The 19,068-nt window shown below is 50.1% G+C and overlaps 1 protein-coding gene across 13 annotated transcripts in view; it reads left to right on the forward strand.

The window, feature by feature from the left end:
* The window catches only part of Plekha5 (pleckstrin homology domain containing A5), a 95,820-nt gene that overhangs the window by 39,139 nt on the left and 37,613 nt on the right, over positions 1 to 19,068 (forward strand). For all 13 annotated transcript variants that reach the window (XM_070011598.1, XM_070011597.1, XM_070011599.1 and 10 more), the window contains exons 4-6: positions 15,259 to 15,342; positions 16,290 to 16,407; positions 17,066 to 17,170. In XM_070011598.1, coding sequence (XP_069867699.1) covers positions 15,259 to 15,342; positions 16,290 to 16,407; positions 17,066 to 17,170 — 307 coding nt within the window. The remainder of the gene's footprint in view (positions 1 to 15,258; positions 15,343 to 16,289; positions 16,408 to 17,065; positions 17,171 to 19,068) is intronic.

The following is a 19,068-nucleotide window of genomic DNA, read 5'->3' on the forward strand; positions in this document are numbered from 1 at the left end:
ACCCCATCAGCCAGCCTCCGCCACCAGGCCACGCCCCCAGCCACACCCCCACCAGCCAGCCTCTGCCGCCAGGCCACGCCCCCAGTCCACCCCATCAGCCAGCCTCTGCCGCCAGGCCACGCCCCCAGTCCCACCCCACCAGCCAGCCTCTGCCACCAGGCCACGCCCCCAGTCCACCCCATCAGCCAGCCTCTGCCACCAGGCCACACCCCCAGCCACACCCCCACCAGCCAGCCTCTGCCCGCCAGGCCACGCCCCCAGTCCCACACCATCAGCCAGCCTCCGCCACCAGGCCACGCCCCCAGCCACACCCCCACCAGCCAGCCTCTGCCGCCAGGCCACGCCCCCAGTCCCACCCCATCAGCCAGCCTCTGCCGCCAGGCCACGCCCCCAGTCCACCCCACCAGCCAGCCTCTGCCGCCAGGCCACGCCCCCAGTCCCACCCCATCAGCCAGCCTCTGCCGCCAGGCCACGCCCCCAGTCCCACCCCATCAGCCAGCCTCCGCCTCGCCGCCAGGCCACGCCCCCAGCCGCCCCTGGCTGCCCCTGGCCGCCCCTGGCCACCCCTGGCCGCCCCTGGCCACCCCTGGCCGCCCCTGGCCGCCCCTGGCCGCCGGTCCTCCCCAGCCTTCCTCTGAACCCAGTCCTGGAGGAATCGGTGCCGGGTGCCGCTCTCCCGGCGCCCATCAGTGGAGCTCACCTCCGTTTCTGGCTGCCTTGCGGTTCCGGCTTCTCACCGAGTCTCCTGCCCAGGCTGGCCTCGAACCGCCGTCCTCAGATCGCAGCCTCCTGCGACGCCGGGCACCATCGGCCCCCGCGCGGACGGCGGCTGGCGGGCGGGCTTCTCCTGGGGCTCTCCGAGGTTGGATTGAGGGACTGCGGTCCTCCCGATCACCTCCTCCTCACCCCGCTGTGTGAGGCCCGGTGGCTGTGTGCTGCTGCTGAGGGTCGGTGCTGATGACCTTGTGTGACCTTCCCGGCCTCCGCTGCTGACCTTGTCTGACCTTCCCGCCAGCTTGGGCCTGGGCTGTGGCTGGCGCCCGTCAGCCGCCTCGGTGCTTGGGGGCAGCCGGGAGGGAAGCCACAGCCCCGACAACCCTAAAATCCCCGGGGTTCTCCTTGGTTATTTGTTCGGGTATCCTCTCAACACGGCCGCGGTGACCGCGTCCCCCGCAGACACCGGGTCTGTGCCCGGTGCTCTGCTCGCCCGCCACCTATCTGCCTGCCTACCTACCTACCTACCTACCTACCTACCTACCTACCTACCTACCTACCTACCTACCTACCTACCTGCCTGCCTGCCTGCCTGCCTACCTACCTACCTACCTGCCTACCTACCTATTTACCTATCTGCCTACCTATCTACCTATTTACCTATCTGCCTATCTACTTATCTACTTGCCTATCTACCTACCTACCAACCTGTCTACCTATTTACCTACTTACCTATCTGTCTACCTATTTGCCTATCTACTGACCTACCCTTTTATCTACATATTTACCTATCTACCTACCTATTTTAATTTATCTACCTATCAACCTACCTATCCATTCATCCATCTATCCATCCATCTATCTAGTGCTCTACTTCCAATTTTTGGTGGGGTTTTTTTGGGAGGGGGTAGTTAGGTAATTAGAGATCAGAGTCTCATGGACTTTCCTGCCCAGGCTGGCTTTGAACTGTGATCTTCAGATCGCAGCCTCCTGAGTAGCTAGGATTACAGGCAGGAGCCACCGGCGCCTGGCTGGTGACACCGTCTCTTCCTGTCTAGACCCGAGACCTGCTTGGGCTCCCTTCTAGCTGCCAGTGGGCTGCAGTGAGCTCCCCACTGTCCCCCATCTACCCGGCGGGAAGTCGCTCCCAGCTGGGTGCTTTCTGTCAGGTAAAACAAAGGAGCACTTCATGCTGTGGTTTGGAGGTTCGGGGGTTCGAGAGCCCAGGGGAAGACTTCTTTGAGAGGTCCTGGGGCTTGCCCGCGTTCTTGGTCCTTCTTACTCCAGTGTTTCTTGGCTTACTCCAAACCATTTCTTCTTGTGCAGCATGCCGAGGCGCCCTGCCCACTTAAGCTTGTTTTCCGTCGCCAGAGATGGTTTTTTTTTTTTTTTTTTTTGTGGGTTGTAAAAGATGAAAATGTGAGTTATAAATAACACAGCGCTCTGAACAATACAGACACCGGATCGCTGCTGGAATGTTCTAGGCCGTCCTTGTACCCACGCAGCCTTCGCCAAGTCAGCAGACACCAGGGATGTGTGGGACAGGGGACCCCCCTTCCCCTGCCACTCAGCTTACCCCCCCCCTTCCTTTTAGGGTCTACAGCTTAGAGCCTCCAGCTAAACTTCTTCACTCAGAGCTGGCGCTCTACCACTTGAACCACACCTCCAGCCTGGCCTTTTGCTAGTCAAGAGCTGGCTTCAAACTTCAATCTTCATGTCCTCCGCCTTGGATTGTAGAATTGAGCCAGCAGTCCCTGGCTCCAACATTTACTATTTTGATTGGTTGATTGATTTAAGCTGTGGTCCTGAGGCTTGAACTCAGGGCCTGGGTACTGTCTCTGAGCTTTGTTGTTGTCGTTGTTGTTTTTGTTGAAAACTAGCACGCGACCACTTGAGCCACAGCTCTGCTTGCAGCTTTTTTGGTGGTTAATTTAGGATAAAAAAAAAATTCTAATGGATTTTCCTGCTGGGGCTGGCTTTGAACCATGATCCTCAGATCTCAGCCTCCTGAGTAGCCGGGATGACAGGCGTGAGCCACCGACACCCAGCTCTTCATGTCTTCTTAAGGGCATGTTAGAAATAAGGCATACTTACTGTTTGAGCTATTGCCCACGCTCCTTTGAAATTACCAGCTATAAAAAACCCTGCAACACTTCCAGGAGTTTGACAGTCTGTCCCAAGAAGCTATATAGTTAAGAGTGTGTAGCATTTGTTCACTCCAAAAGTGACAACTCAAAAAGAAAAAAAAAAAGAAAAAAGCCAGGGTTGGGCCATATATATACAAAGGTAAAATAATAACAATTTAACAGAAAAACCTTTAATTTAAAAGATTGTGTTAGAAATGGTGTTGAGGGGCTGGGAAGGTGGCTCAGTGGTAGAACGCTTGCCTTGCATGCCTGAGGCCCTGGGTTCGATTCCTCAGCACCACATAAGCAAAACAAAAAAGCCGGAAGTGGTGTTGTGGCTCAAGTGGTAGAGCGCTAGCCTTGAGCTGAAGAGCTGAGGGACAGTGCCCAGGCCCAGAGTTCAGGCCCCATGACCGGATCCCCCCCCAAAAAAAATGGTGTTGAGTTGCATATGGGTTACATTTGTGTATGTTGATTTTTTTTCTTGGAAACTTTACAGCAGAAAATTAAATAACATGATCCTTTAAAAAATCATAACTGCTAGGCACGCAGTGGCTCCCGCCTGTCATCCCAGCTACCCAGGAGGCTGAGATGTGAGGATCGTGGTTCAAAACCAGCCTGGGCAGGAAAGTCTGGGAGACTCTTTATCTCCAGTGAACCACCAAAAAGCTGGAAATGGCGCTGTGGCTCAAATGGGAGAGCACCAGCCTTGAGCTGGAGAGCTCAGGGACAGCACCCAGGCCCTGAGTTCAAGTCCTGTGACCTTCAGAAAGAAAACAGCAACAACGATGGAGACCAAGTCTAAGTCACAAAGCGCCTCCCATCTTGGACGTAGAATCAAGCTCAGAAAACCGATGTTCTGCTCACTCGTGGGTCTTTGGGAGCCAGGCCACCACACAGAGCGGCCATTGTAGGGCCTGGCTGAGCTCTGCTTTCTCTGGTAACGAGAGCGTAACGGCATCGTCTGTCTGGTTCTATTTCTGTATCCAAAGCCGACCATATGGCTTGCGGGCAGATGGCACGAGGGAAGAATGGATGCTTTTGTTGGGGAATCAGGCTCGGGAGGAAATCAGTGAAGATGTTTATGGCCTTGTTAGCAGTGAAAACTATCTGCAGGGCTGGAGGCATGGCTCAAGTAGAAGAGACTCTCTTTCACAAGCCTTGACTCCAAGCCCCCGGGATCACCAGAAAAAATATCAGTATTAGGCTCCAATCTGGCATGCTGAAAAGGATGTGCAGGAAGGCTCCGTGGCTCACGCCTGGAATCCCAGCTACTCAGGCAGCTGAGAGCCGAGGATTACAGTTTAGAGCCAGAGCAGGCAGGAAAGACCATGAGACTCTGATCTCCAGTGAACCACCAGAAAACCGGAAGTGGAACTGTGGCTCCAAGTGGCTCATGTACCACTAGCCTTGAACCAAAGAAGGTGAGGGTCAGCACGCAGATCGAGTTCATGTCCCAGGACGGGGACACACACACACACACACACACACACAAATACATGTATTTAGCCCAGATGCCGGTGGCTCACGCTTGTAATCCTAACTACTCAGGAGGCTAAGATCGGAGGACTGCATTTTGAAGCCAGCTTGGGCAGAAAAGCCCCCAGGAGACTCAGAAATAACTACTCAGCCAAAGTCAGGAGTGGAGCTGTGGCTCAAGTGGTAGAGCACCAGCCTTGAGCACAAAGAGGTTCAAGCATGACACCCAGACCTTGAATTCAAGCCCCACAACCAGCCAAAAGAAAAGGAAAAATATATATATATAGTCACATAAATATAAAGCTTTCATACAACATATGTTTCCCATAAACTCTGGAACTTTTTCTGACTTGTTATCACTAAGGAGACACAGTTAAGAATGCAGCTTTCAGCATCCATGTTTAATCTGTAAGTGAAACTGTCTTCAAGTAGCCAAAGAAAGGTGGTAAAGGGAGCTGGGCAGGTGGCTCAGTGGTAGAGTGCTCGCCTCGCATGCACGAAGCCCTGGGTTCGATTCCTCAGTACCACCTACACACAGAAAAAGCCAGAAGTGGCGCTGTGGCTCAAGTGGTACAGTGCTAGCCTTGAGCACAAAAGCCCAGGCCCTGAGTTCAAAGCCCAGGACCAGCACTCCCTAAAAGGTGAGGGAATTACAGAAAGATTAATTCCCACTGACCTCTCACCAAAAGGACAACGGATTTAGAAACCATTGGCAGAAAACGGAAAGGAAAGAAGAAATGTCTAACTCTGTGTGTTATGGAACTGACTTTAACTTGCTCATAAATGACCTGGAAACAAGATGTCCTCCAAAGCGTCTACGTCCTCTTAGTCAGCAGGTGCCTTCTAGAAGCTTCCGCTCCCTTTGGGGGAAGGAAGCCTCTTTCATAATTACTCTCTCCTAAGCAGGTGCTTATGAACTGATTTGATTCTTAAGTGTCTCCCAGTTGTTTTGTTTTGTTTTTTCCAGAAGTTTGCTGGGGTGTGAGATTTTAGCACTAAAGGAGTGCGCTGACATGCTAGCTGGAGTGCTTATGGGGTCTCGAGTTTGAAAATGTCACTTTTTTAAGAGCAGCCACCATTTACACAAGTGCAACCCCCTCCCCCCTCTCCCCCCCAGTGAACTGGGCCTTTTATTGCTATGTGACCACAGTGTCCCAAGGCATTTCCAACAATCCTCGGTGCCCAGGAGACGGGAGAGTGGGGCCCGTCTGAGGTCCTTGTTCAACGTGGGCGTTCATATCCGTGAGAGGCCATAGTCTGACGAAGCATCGCTTTGTGCCGGTCGTGGGGCTTGAACTCGGGGCCTTTGGGCTGTCGTTGAGCTAGTCCTCAACCGACTTGGGCCACAGCTCCTCTTTGGTGGCTCATTGGAGATCAGAGTCTCACAGACTTTCCTGCCCGGGCTGGCCTTGAACCGTGATCCTCCGATCTCAGCCTCCTGAGTCGCTGGGATGACAGGCGGGAGCCACCGGTGCCTGACTTTTGTTTTCTTTCTTGCTGTCAGAAGTGTGCGCACTGAATGTCATTGGAATTAAGCAAAACCTTATCTTGAAGAAGAAGAAAAGAACAGGACAAATTCCTCATCCGAGCTTTGTCAGACATGTAAATCTTTTGTTCTAGAGAAAGCCCTAGGCCGGCTTTTCTACCCTTCAACCTGCATGCTTTTTTCAAGTTGAGGGACCGGCGGTTTTGTTTTGTGTGTTTTCATTTGTTGTTGTATTTTTGTGTGCCAATCCCAAGGCTTAAACTAAGGGCCTGAGCCTCATGATCACTACTGGCGCTCTACCATGTGATCCACACCTCCAGACCTTGATCTTCATTTTAGCCGTTACATGTGAAAATGCTGGTTCATTTACACATGAGGTCTGGTTGTGACATCTCAGAGATATTAGTATTCTAACAAGATGTTGACAGTGGATTTGTGAAGTTATTTGTCTGCTCCGATGTATTAAGAAGCATTATTTTGACCAGAGACCATGACAGAAGAAATAGAGTCAGGTATTAAGTATGACTCCATATTTAATTAAACGATTAGGCAGCAAGTACTCTTCTAATTACCTAGTTTTTCTCCTGTAATTCTCAGGGGAAAAAAAATCTCAAGAGGATTAAATAATCATCTTCCTACATCAGAAAATTGAGGGCTGGGCACTGGTGGCTCACGCCTGTCATCCCAGCTACTCAGGAGGCTGAGATCTGAGAATCGCAGTTCAAAGCCAGCCCGGACAGGAAAGTCCACAAGACTCTTAATTCCAATAAACTAGTCAGCATAAGTCAGAAATGGAGCTGTGGCTCAAGCGCTCAACCTTGGGCAAAAGAAGTTCAGGGATAGTGCGGCCAGGCCCTGAGTTCAAGCCCCAGGAAACTCAGAGACCAATGCAAAAAGCTTCCCCTGCTAAGGCTTAAAGGCTGACCACCGTTACTTACCATGTCTGGGTGTTGAAAAGCCGGGCTATACCAAGCAATACCCCCTGGTACTGGTTCAAACCTCCAAACCAGCGTTCTGCAGAGAGTCACTGTATCATTGGGTAAGCATGCATGTTGAACAGGAAATAGCCATTGCTTGAAAGCCGTTCTGTTCAGAGGCAGCCAGGAGTCAGCCTGGTGCTCTGCAGCATCCCGGATCTCTGGCCCTCCTCTGAAGGGAGGGGCTGCCTCTGGCTGTGGCTGCAGTGACGTCAGCCGGGGGTGTGGAGCTCCAGGGTGGCACCCCAGCCTGAGCCCCGGGGCTCAGTCAGTCTCCTCCGCGCTCCCTGCCAGCGGGGCGGACACACAAAGGGCTCCGACCTCCTTCCATGCCTGCAGCCTTGGGGCCTGGAGCCGGCCCGTGAGTACCGCCCCGCCCTGCCCCGGCCCCAAGCCAAGTGCTTTCTGGGCCCGCAGTCCTGTGGAGCCCCAGTGCCAAGTTTTGCTTTGCCTGGGCATAAACCGTCTCGGTCGCCGTTTGCATGGTAAGAAAAAATCTTCATTATGGGAAAGGTTCCTTAGGTTCTTCAGGGGACTTGAACTTATTATTATTATTACTATTATTATTATTATTTTATTAATTATTTTGGCTTGTCCCCTGTCTTCTTCTCCTTGAGTTCCCTACATAAATCCATAGTAGTCAGCAAATTGCTTCAAAGCCAGAGATTTTTGGTTTAAAATTCTCGATTCTCTGTCTCTATCTCTCTCTCTGTTTCTCTCTGTCTCTGTCTCTCTGTCCCTCTGTCTCTCTCTCTCTCTCTTTTGAACTTATTCTGGAGAATTCCATGATGACTTCTTCACAGAAGCCCCTTCAAAACACCCCTGATTTCTTGCTTTAAACAGATGAACAAGTACTTGAAACAGCCGGTTACTGTTTTACTTGAAGAGTCCGGGTGACAGGATTTCTGTGAACCTCAGACTTAAGGACAGTTATTCACAGGAAGGTGCTATGTGAGCAGAACTTGAGGAACTTCAAAAGGTTAAAAATCAAACACACTGATTTGCCATTGGTTGTGGTTGCTGGGGAAATGTACCTGTGAGTTTTATTCTTATTAACCGGTATCACCGCGTGGTTCCTAATTACACTTTGTCCCTTGATTTACTTGGTTTGGAAGTACCCGTGAAAGAGTATGTGGTGTGTGCGATTTGCCTTTGGTTTTGGATAGAGCTGTTCCCTTCCCCCCACCCCCCAGAAATTTTCCTATTTCCTGTGGATCAGTAATATTATTGCAGTTTTATTCTATTACTATTACACAACCTAAAGCCTGCTTAAGTCTAACTGGGGGGAAAATAGACACTAGGAAAGTTGGTAAGAAATCAAATTCCACTGAATTTTCCTAAGCAAATGCAGAATATGACTTACTGTGCATCTTCAAAACCCTAAGTATTGAAAGGAAGTGTTCTTGGGTTGGGTTGGGTTGGTGCCGGACCTGGGGCTTGAACTCAGGGCCTAGGCTCTGCCCCTGAGCGTTTGTGCTCAAGGCTAGTTGTTTTTTTTTTTTTTTTTATCACCAGAGCCACAGCTCCACGTCTGGCTTTTGGGGTTTGGGGGGATGAATTGGCCATAAGAAGATTTTCCTGCACAGGCTGGCTTTGCGCCTCCATCCCCAGATCTTAGCCTCCTGAGTAGCTAGGATTACAGGCATGCGCCACTGGCGCTCAGCCATAATCAGGTTTGTCTCTGTGGTTGTGTAAGAATACAGATTTGGGGTGTAACTAATTCCCTTCTGTTCAGCAGCCAGGTACAATGGTACTTCCATATTTGGAAGCAGAGAAATGCAGAAGGGAGCTCTTCCGTTCATTTTATTTAACGTGACATTTCCTTTAACTTGATCCACGTTTTCTCTTGAAGTTGTGACATTTTCAACTTCCAGATCCGATTTGGGGGTTTTTGCCTCAAGCCTCAAGATGTTCAGTCCTGTGTGCAGAAAGCTCGTGAATATTGAAGTCCACGCTCTTTTTTTCACATCTGACTGTAGATCCTCCTCATCCCCTCCCATTGTTTTGGGGGGCCCACTACACTCCCAACTCAGCCATCAACAGGGATGGGGTCAGGGGGCGGTGGTGGGCTGTAGCCCGAGACAATGATGTTTTTGAGGCATCAGAAATCGGGGACAAGGAGCAGCTTCAGGTTCTGGAGTAGACAGGAAGTTCCAGCTGGCCGCATGAAAAAACAAGAGGTTGGGGACAGGCGGAGCCCAGGAGACCCTGGATTGGGCCATAAAGATTCCTGAGTCATTCATTCCTTAGGGACTCCGAGTACAGTAAGTGCTCTTTTTTGTGGGGTACAGCAGGACTAGAGGAGAGTGCTCAGGTCCAGTCACTTGGCTGGTCAGCCCGTAGCACGCATGCTCAGTGTCTGGGGTTTGTGCCCACGTGGCATTCCTGTCCCTCCCCTTCATAGGCCGGCCGCTTTGATGAAGCGCCAGCCCTGTGTTTCCTTTACGATCCCATTACTCCCATTATTTGTGTGTGGAGGAATGTTATGAAGGCTGCATTCCCAGCGCCTAGGTCAGGGATCGAATACATAAAAACATTTACTGCACTACACCACATCGGAGTCTTTTAAAAGTCTTACCTTGGGGGCTCAGTGGTACAGTGCTCGCCTTGCATGCATGAGGCCCCAGGTTCGATTCCTCAGCACCACATAAGCAGAAAAGACCAGAAGGAGTGCTATGGCTCAAGGGGTAGAGCGCTAGCCTTGAGCTGAAGAGCTCAGGGACAGCGCCCAGGCCCAGAGTTCAAATCCCACAACTGACAAAAGACAAAAAAATGTATTTGGGGGCTGAGCCAGGGTGGTGTATGCCTGTGATCCCAGCTACTCAGAAGGGGTTGGTAAAATGATCAGGGTTCTGGGAATGTATCTGAAGTGATAAAGATCCTAAGTTCAGGCCCCAGTACCGTAAGCAAACTGGCAGAACCAAAGAAGAGGAGAGGAGAATGTGTGTGGTGACCAGGTTTACATCTCCAAAGTGGAATGTGTTAGAATTGGCTGGATATAGTGGCGCATGCCTGTAATCTCGGCACGAAGAGGCAGCAGCAAGAAGGCTCCTGAATTTGAGGCCAGCCGAAGCTACCCACCAACGCTCTGTCTAGGAGGGGGAAAAATGGTGCTTAAACTTAGCTTTTTCCTTTTCTTTCTTTCTTTTTTTTTCTTTTTGTTGGTCATGGGGCTTGAACTCTGGGCCCGGGCGCTGCCCCTCAGCTCTTCAGCTCAAGGCTGGCGCTCTACCACTTGAGCCACAGCGCCACTTCTGGCTTTTACTGCTGATGTGGTGCTGAGGAATCGAACCCAGGGCCTCATGCATGCGAGGCAAGCGCTCTACCACTGAGCCACCTGCCCAGCCCAACTTAGCTTTTTCTAATTTATCATTTGCTTCCTTCCCAGGGGTGTAGTAAATGTCCATTTCATGTACGTTACAAGAAAATGTATAATTTTCCAACATTGGTTAGGGAGTACTGTCATCTTGATTCATGAAGTCCTGGTAATTCATATATATATATATATATATATATATATATATATATATATATATATATATGTATACATATATATGTGTGTATATATGTGTGTATATATGTGTGTATGTATGTGTGTATGTATGTGTGTGCATGTATATATATATATATATATATATATATATATATGCGCCACGTTATTGCTTCTAAATGACAAGTGGAATTTTCTGAGCATTCACTTGTTTTGAGCCGAGGTTCTGATTTGTTTTCTTTTAAAATTTCCCACCCTGGGTCCGGGAAGATGGCTCAGTGGTAGAGCACTTGCCTTGCATGCCTGAGGCCCTGGGTTCAATTCCTCAGCACCACATAAGCAAAAAGAAAAAAGCCAGAAGTGGCGCTGTGGCTCAAGTGGTAGAGCGCTAGCCTTGAGCTGAAGAGCTGAGGGACAGCGCCCAGGCCCAGATTCAGGCCCCACGACCGGACCCCCCCCCAAAAAAAAAATGAAATAAAATTTCCCATCCTAAGTTTTTGCCAACAGTATTTTCATATAGCTACTCAGTAGTCTCTTTAAAGTGCTAAAATAGACCTTGCGCTAAGTGGTTGAGTGCTAGCAAGAAAGCTCAGGGACAGCACCCAGGCCCTGAGTTCAAGTCCCAGGACCAGCACCCCCCCCCCCATAAAAAAGTATCAAGCCTATTTAAGACAAGAGGTCGGATTTCCTGCATGCCACACCCATAGAGCGGTTGCTAATGGCAACCAAAAATGTCTCATGATTCTGGAACACCTGGCAGAAAATGACTTTGAATGGTGGTGGCGATCGCTGGAGTCCGCTCCCAGCCCTCCCGGAGTGAGTTCACACCCAGCCCCTCTCAGCTCCCTCAGTCACTGTGTGTAATGTATCAAGTCTTCCAAAATATAACTGTCCTTAACACCCCGACTGAGTGTGACAGGCACATTTTGTTTTCCCCCAGCCTGGTGTGAATTCGCTTGTGTGGCTTCCTGAGTTACATAACCTCCATTTCTAAGTGTTTCTCTTGGGGAATTGTTGGCGTACGTACTCCTTTTTTAATTTTCAAGAGCTTTTTATGATTGGTAAATTCTCCGTGCATAGCCACGAACTGATCACGGGAGACAGCGGCGGGTGAGTGCTGATGGTTGGAACTCTGGGCCCGTCCCTGGGCCCTGCTCTGGGTTTGCTAGAGAATTCTCCAGCTCCTTCTTCAGGCTCTTTAGGGTTGGGCCAAGGTGGTCTTTGCATTGGTGCCGCTAGCGATCGCTGGCTGTACGTTTGTTCTACCATTTGTGGTGGAGATGCGAGGTAGCATGTCTGCGGCATTAACGGTTTCTAATGGAACGGCTGACTAAGAGAGGGAAACGATGGCAGAGGACAGGACGATGGAAGGAGACACTGGGGGAAACTCACTGTGGAGTCAGGGTGGAAATGGTCTCGTGGGAGGGACAACTTCAGAGCAAAGTGACCTGTCATCCCAGCTACTCAGGAGGCTGAGATCTGAGGATCGTGGTTACAGACAAAGCCCCACCCAGGAAGAAACGTCCTTGAGACTCATCTCTAACTAAGCACCAAAAAGCTGGAAGTGGAGCGGAGGCTCAAGCGGTAGAGCACCAGCCTTTAAGCGTAAGAAGCTCAGAGACAGCACGTCGTTCCTGAGTTTAAGCCCCTAGAACTGGCACAAAATAAAGAAAAAAAGGGGGGAGCAGCTCATCCTCGGCCCCTCTTGCTTGCTGCGTGTGTCTGGTGGCATTATGAAGGTCATAAACCTTTTCTTTGTGGGTCCTGGGGCTTGAACTCTGGGCCTAGGCACTGTCCCTGAGCTTCATTTTGCTCAAAGCTAGTGTTGAGCTCCAGTGTGGCACTTCTGGCTTTTTTTGGGGGGTGGGTAGTTCATTGGAGATGAGCGTTTTCTGCCAGGGGCTGGCTTCGAACCAGGATCCTCAAATCTCAGCCTCCTAAGCTTTAATAAATGAATGTGCTGGTTGTAAAGTGGACCCATTGCAGGCCTGCAAACGCTGAGTGTCCAGGGCATGGCATTCAGGCCCCTCCTCTTCCCCCCCTCTGTTAGTGGGGTGACATCCTCCCGCCCCGTGAATGCTCACTTTTGCCCACCAGATCTGAATGGCAGAGAAAGGGTTAAGCGGGAAAAAGATGCCGCCTGTGACTCAGAGCGGTTTGGGCCTGTTTGGGCCCAGAATGGCATTTAACTCCCCATCCAGTGGGCAAAGGAAATAGATACTTGTCATGTTGAGAAAAACAATTACAGCTTTTGGGGGTGGCTAACTCAGTTATTTCTCAGATTACCAAGGCTCCAAGAATTCCCTTTCCCAAAAAAGGCAGGGAGCTTTTGCTGCATTCTGTGTTGTTCCTAAAACATTGGGTTTAATTGCTGGCACAATTTTCTTTTTTCTTCGTGTCAGTCATGGGGCTTGAACTCTGGGCCTGGGCGCTGTCCCTCAGCTCTTCAGCTCAATGCCGGCGCTCTACCACTTGAGCCACTGCACCACTTCTGGTTTTCTGGTGGTTCATTGGAGATCAGAGTCTCACCGACTTTTCCTGCCTGGGCTGGCTTTGAACCTCCATCCTCAGATCTCAGCCTCCTGAGTAGCTGGGATGACAGGCGGGAGCCACGGCTGCTGCCACAATTTTCAATACCAGCATAGTGTGTGTGTGTGTGTGTGTGTGTGTGTGTGTGTGTGTGTGTGTGTGTGTGTGTGTGTGTGTGTGTGTGTGTGTGTGTGTGTGTGTGTGTTTAGTTGAAAAATAAATGACTAAAACAGTCACCGTCACAGCCAGATTCCAAAGAAATATTTTTCTCCTTTTTACTAAGACAAATAGAAATTAGAATCATTCTCCCTAAAAAAAAAACCAATCCGGAAACGTACATTGAATAACAATTTTGCAATCACCTTGGACTCCGTAACTCACAGTCCCCTACAGAAGAGTCTCTGCACCTACATCACTTTCATTGTTTGAGATTCTCTAGGGTAGGACGGTTACTTGTATCTTGTGTATGCATGTGTGTGCTAGGCCTGGAATTGAACCCAGGGCCTCGTGCATGCTCTGCAAGGCAATACCACTCTGCAGCACTGGTTACTAGGTGATTTCTATTGGTGAAAAAAAATATAAAAAAACAAATACCTTTCCAGTTTGCTGTGGGTGGTTCACGCCTGTCGCTCCTGCCTGGAATCCCAGCCACTCAGCCCTGAAGCCACGCCCCCCCCAAGACCACCTCTGTCTCCCAGCGCCCTGGCCCTGCTGCCAGGGTTGCCAGAAGAAATAACCAAACAGCAGCTGGATGCCAAGCCGGGCTGAGATAAATCCCAGTTTGCTTGAAACTAAATTAAGTCCTCTTCTCTTTCCTGAGGGGGAAATGCATGACTCATCGCAGATCACATAAGTTGGGGTTCACATCTGAGTTTCATCAAAGCCAGCCAACGTCTCCTTCTGGGGAAGCACTCCTTTTTTTCTTTTTTCTTTTTGCATGATGGAGATAATTTCAGCCAGTGACAACGCAGGACGCGCTACTTAATAATCTCTCTCGGTTCCACGGTGTAATATCACTCCAAGGGCTGTAGCTGGCACTTAGGTTCGCAGCAATTTCAGTCTCTTTGCTAAATTTGAAAGAAAAATCAACACGCTTGCTTGTGTGCTGCGGTCAGTGTCCCATATGGAGGCTTGGACCCAAAACAAAACGCTCAGAACATTACAAGGGTGACCACAGTTTGGTTTGGGGTCGAACTCGTCTCCCACTCGCCTACTTTTTTGTTGTTGTTGTTCTTGGCTGTAGCTTTATACTTGAGCCACAACTCCAGCGTGGCTTTTTGCTGGTTAATTAGAGATAGGAGTCTCTGAGCTGTGGTCCTCTGATCCAGCCCCGCCCTGAGTAGCTAGGATGACAGGAGAGAGTCTCTGCTGTCCCTTTTGGAGGATTTCGCCAACGACGGCGACCTTCCATCCTTCATGAAGGCGATCATGCCTTCCTCGGGGGCTGCTTCCTCCTGGCACGATCTCCCAGCCGAGCGTGGTAGTGACCACCTGTAATCCCGGGCCTCAGGGAAGACGGAGGAAGGAGGGTCACAACGTTCACACCAGCCCGGGCTATCCCCTGAGAGCCTGTCTCAAATGACACATCGAAACCAAAAGGCCGGGCATTGTGGTTCACTCCTGTAATCCCAGCCACTGGAGGATCTAGGAAAAAAGTGAGAGACACCCTACCTCAAACAACAAGCCAGGCAGCACCGACCCTGCCTGCAAGCCAAGCCTCAGGAGAGACAGGAAGGAAGTTTTTAAGCTTTATTTCCTTTTATTCCAAGAACTCTATGAACCCTAATCTCACTGCTCAGTCCCCAAGCCAGAAAGTATGTATTTCAGCCAGGCCCTGGTAGCTCACGCCTGTCTGTCATCCCAGCTACTCCGGAGGCTGAGGGCTGAGGATCGAGGTTCAAAGCCAGCCCCCGCAGGAAAGCCCGTGAGCCTCTGATCTCCGGTGAACCACCAGAAAACCACAGGCGGAGCTGTGGCTCAAGTGGTAGAGCGCCAGCCTTGAGCACAAAAGCCACGTGAGAGTGTGGAATTTACCACTTGCCTTTCGTTACCCACTCTTCCGTGGCACCTTACCCGTGTGCACGGATCTCCAGCTTTGTCCCCCATAGGTGGATTTGGTCTCCGTGATGTGCCAGAATTGGGCCACAGAATGGTAGAAAGGGGGCGGGGACACGTCACCTGTTGAGTGGAAAATTAGCCACGCCTCCCCTGTTCACAAAATACCAAGAATTAGAGGGGTAATTTCTGTTGGGGGGGAGGGTAATACTCTTGAGTGTACAACAACCCTGATTGACACACCCAGCAAAGTGTATGTTTGACCCACACGTTCCCTGCCACACTTGAGTCTCAGCTTTGCATTAGCGTAGCCAAAGGAAATAGGAGTCTGGCGCCCACGTTATTGAAGAAGCCCTGCTGATACAAGGAGACTGACCTGTGCTTTGGCTTTGCTTTTTCCAGTCACAATGAAAGGAAAGTGACTTGCAAGCACCCGGTCACAGGCCAGCCGTCTCAAGACAACTGTATCTTCGTAGTGAATGATCAGTAAGTACAGGGCGGGTTGCGGGCCGGCTGCTGGCAGCACGGGGGTGGGTACGTGGCACTCCTGTGATCCGCGGGCAACAGGGAAGGGCTGTGGGGTTCCTCTCTGCACCATGTGTCAGATAGCCGGGCCAGGATGTCAGGTGCACACTCTGTGCAGTGGGAAAAAAGTGAATTTGTAGCCGGAGGCTGGTGGCTCACACCTGTCATCCCAGCTACTCAGGAGGCTGAGATCTGAGGATCCAAGTTCAAGGCCAGCCTGGGCAGGAAAGTCGGAGAGACTCTAATCGCCAATGAACCACCAGAAAACTAGAAGTGATGCTGTGGCTCGAGTGGTAGAGCACCCGCCTTGAGCTGAAGAGCTGAGGGACAGCGCCCAGGTCCTGAGTTCAAGTCCAATAAAAACTAAATTTGTGTGGCTGTGCCAGTCCTGGGACTTGAACTCAGGCCCTGGACACTGTCTCTGAGCTTTTTTTTTTTTTTTTCCTCAAGGCTAGCGCTCTACATCTGGAGCCCCAGCTCTACTTCCTGGGTTTTTTTGGTGGTTCACCAGAAAGAAGAGTTTTACAAAGGAGCTGGGAAGGTGGCTCAGGTGGTAGAGTGCTCGCCTAGCATGCAGGAAGCCCTGGGTTCAATTCCCCAGTACCACACACACATGCACAGAAAAAGCCAGACGTGGTGCTCTTCTCCAGTGGTAGAACACTAGCCTAGAGTAAAAAGTTCAGGGACAGCGCCCAGGTCCTGAGTTCAAGTCCCAGGACTGGCAAAAAAAAAAGTGTTTCACAGATTTTCCTGCCCAGGCTGGCTTCAAACCACGATCCTCCAATCTCAGCCTCCTGAGTCGCTAGGATGACAGGCCTGAGCCAGCGGCCCTGGCCCCCAGCTCAGGTAGTTCACCCGCCTTGTTGGCCCTAAAACACGGCGGAGCCTGTGATATGCTGTGTTTCTAGGGCAGTTGGGAGCATGCCATCAGAAGACAAGAAGGAGCGGCCCATGAGCATGGTCAACGAAGCCAGCTACAGCCCGGCCTCCGACTACGCACCCCACCCCATGAGCCCCGCCGGCAGGGTAAATGGTTGCCTTTCCTCTTCATCACCAGCCGATGCCGGGGCCGGGCGGGATCCAGAGCAGTTTCCCCAAGAGAGGGAGGCTTGGGGCTGCACCCCGATCCCTGTATTCCATGCCTTCAGGAGTTCAAGGATCGGGGAGAAGGGGGGGACAGTGTCAGGAGCAGTTCTGATTTGGGGTGATGTCACCAAGATAGATAGCTACCCAGGCGGCTCCGATCTGGAGGACGGCAGTTTGAAACCAGCCCTGGGAGAAAAGTCCTTAAGACATCCTCTCCGTTCAACCAACCAAAAGCTGGCCTGGAGGAGCAGCCCAAGTGGTAGAGCTCCAGCCATGAGCTGCGTTTAAGCCCAGTACCTGGAATGAAAGAATAGTTAAGCCAGAGGCTGGGCAGGTGGCTCAGTGGTAGAGTGCTCGCCTAGCATGCATGAAGCCCTGGGTTCGATTCCTTGGTACCACATGCATAAAGAAAGCCAAAAGTGGTGCTGTGGCTCAAAGGGTAGAGCGCTAGCCTTGAGCAAAAGAAGCTCAGGGGCAGTGCCCAGGCCCTGAGTTCAAGCCCCAGGTCTGGGAAAAAGAAAAACAAAAACAGCCACGCAGCTTGATTTTAAAGGAGTCATTGTAAACATCTTTGCCTTCCTTACTCTTTTCTCTTTAGACTTCACGGGCATCCAAAAAGGTTCACAATTTTGGGAAGAGATCAAATTCAATCAAAAGGAACCCTAATGCCCCCGTGGTGAGGAGAGGCTGGCTTTACAAACAGGTATTGGTATTTTTTTCTTCTTCTTCTATTTGATATGAAACAGAAGGATAAAAAGCAGAAGGAGCCGGCACCGTGGCTCACGCCTGTCATCCCAGCTACTCAGGAAGCTGAGGTCTGAGGATCGCGGTTCAAAACCAGCCAGGGCAGCAAAGTCCATGAGACTCTGATCTCTAACGAACCACCAGAAAACCAGAAGTGGCACTGTGGCTCAAGTGGTAGAGCACTCATCTTGAGCTGAAGAGCAGAGGGACAGCGCCCAGGGCCCAGAGTTCAAGTCCCATGACCAACCAAAAAAGAAAAAAAAAAAAATGGAACATTGTCGGGCCAAAATGTTACCAAGACAGTGCTGTAAAATGATTCCTTGCCTTTTATTACCTGTATAAATGGCAAGAGAGCAAGAGAGCCATTAGGTAGAACACAGAGGTTGATGTATGTTTGTTAAACATCAAGAGAGAAATTCAAACTCTTTTTCTTCTTGGTCTCTTCACATAAAATCATTACATAAAGGCATAGTGCTCTGCTTCCCTGCATTTTGTTTTCAGATTTATTTTTTTTTTTGACTTGTGTTTACTCAGACTGCTGCGTCTCAACCTCTTAATTTTGTTCTTCTTTTTATTATTTCGCTTTTTCTTCTCATGCTGATTCAAGCAGGGTCCGTGCTCAGACCATAGGGTACATGGTCGTGAAAATGGATCGCGCTGTCTGGGTTGTTTGATAATGAAGCTTTTTGGAAAATATTTAATAGATTGAGGTTGGCCCTCAGGTCTATATTTTAGTCCCCTCCCCGGATTTTGGCACATGATCTTTATGGTTTTGAGGCTATTTTTTTTCTTCTTCTCAGTTTGCGGCTGGGTTTCGGTAAGTGACTACCAAGAAACCGAAATGATAGAGGGAACATTCCAGGCTTCTATCTTTCTGTTCTGCATTCCAACATCAGATCCATGGCCCAAAGCGAGTTAAATGTTCCTTTCTTGAATGATGTATGCCAGATCAGACCACTAATACATTGTTTGCACATGCTGAAACCCAATACTGTCTTCCATAAAATGTACAGTTGCTAGTCAGGCACCAGTGACTCACGCCTGTAAGCCCAGCTACTCTGGATGTTGAGATATGAGCATCATGGTTCAAAGCCAGCCTACATAGGAAAGTCCCTGAGCCTCTTATCACCAATAAACTACCCCCCCCAAACAAAAAAGCCAGAAGTGGAACTGTGGGCTCAAGTGGTAGAACACTAGCATTCATGAAGCCCTGGGTTCGATTCCTCAGTAACACATACACAGAAAAAGCCGGAAGTGGCGCTGTGGCTCAAGCATTAAGAGTGCTAGCCTTGAGCAAAAGCAGCTCAGGGACAGTGCCCAGGCCCTGAGTTCAAGTCCCAGAACTGGCATGCGCGCGCGCGTGCACACACACACACACACACACACACACACACATCTTTTGCATTCATGGATTTTTATTCATATTAATTTCTATTCTAAAAGCATTGCTTGATGATGGTTTCCAGCTAGCAATAAATTAAGAAATACGAAACATGTGATGTGCATTAACCCCGTTTTTCATTATCTACCTGGCTGTCTGCTTTCTCTTGGATTTTTTTGTTTTATTGCAAATAGCAAAGTAATTTTTATTCCAACTGTAATTTTGGGTGAGCGATAGTTTCATGAAGTAAATTACTTTAATCTGGACAGCCTTCTACAGGATGAGCAAAACCCAGATAAAGAAATATCACGGATATGCATTTATATATTAAGGTTTCAAGATGCCCTTTAATTTGTTGTTGTTGTTGTTGTTGTCAGTTGTGGGGCTTGAACTCAGGGCCTAGGCGCTGTCCCTGAGCCTCTTTGTGCTCAATGCTGGTGCTCTACCACTTGAGCCACAGCACTACTTCTGGTTTT

This window comes from Dipodomys merriami, unplaced genomic scaffold (assembly GCF_024711535.1).
Source record: "Dipodomys merriami isolate MVZ:Mamm:240054 unplaced genomic scaffold, mDipMer1.0.p SCAF_84, whole genome shotgun sequence".
Classification (NCBI taxonomy): Eukaryota; Metazoa; Chordata; class Mammalia; order Rodentia; family Heteromyidae; genus Dipodomys; species Dipodomys merriami.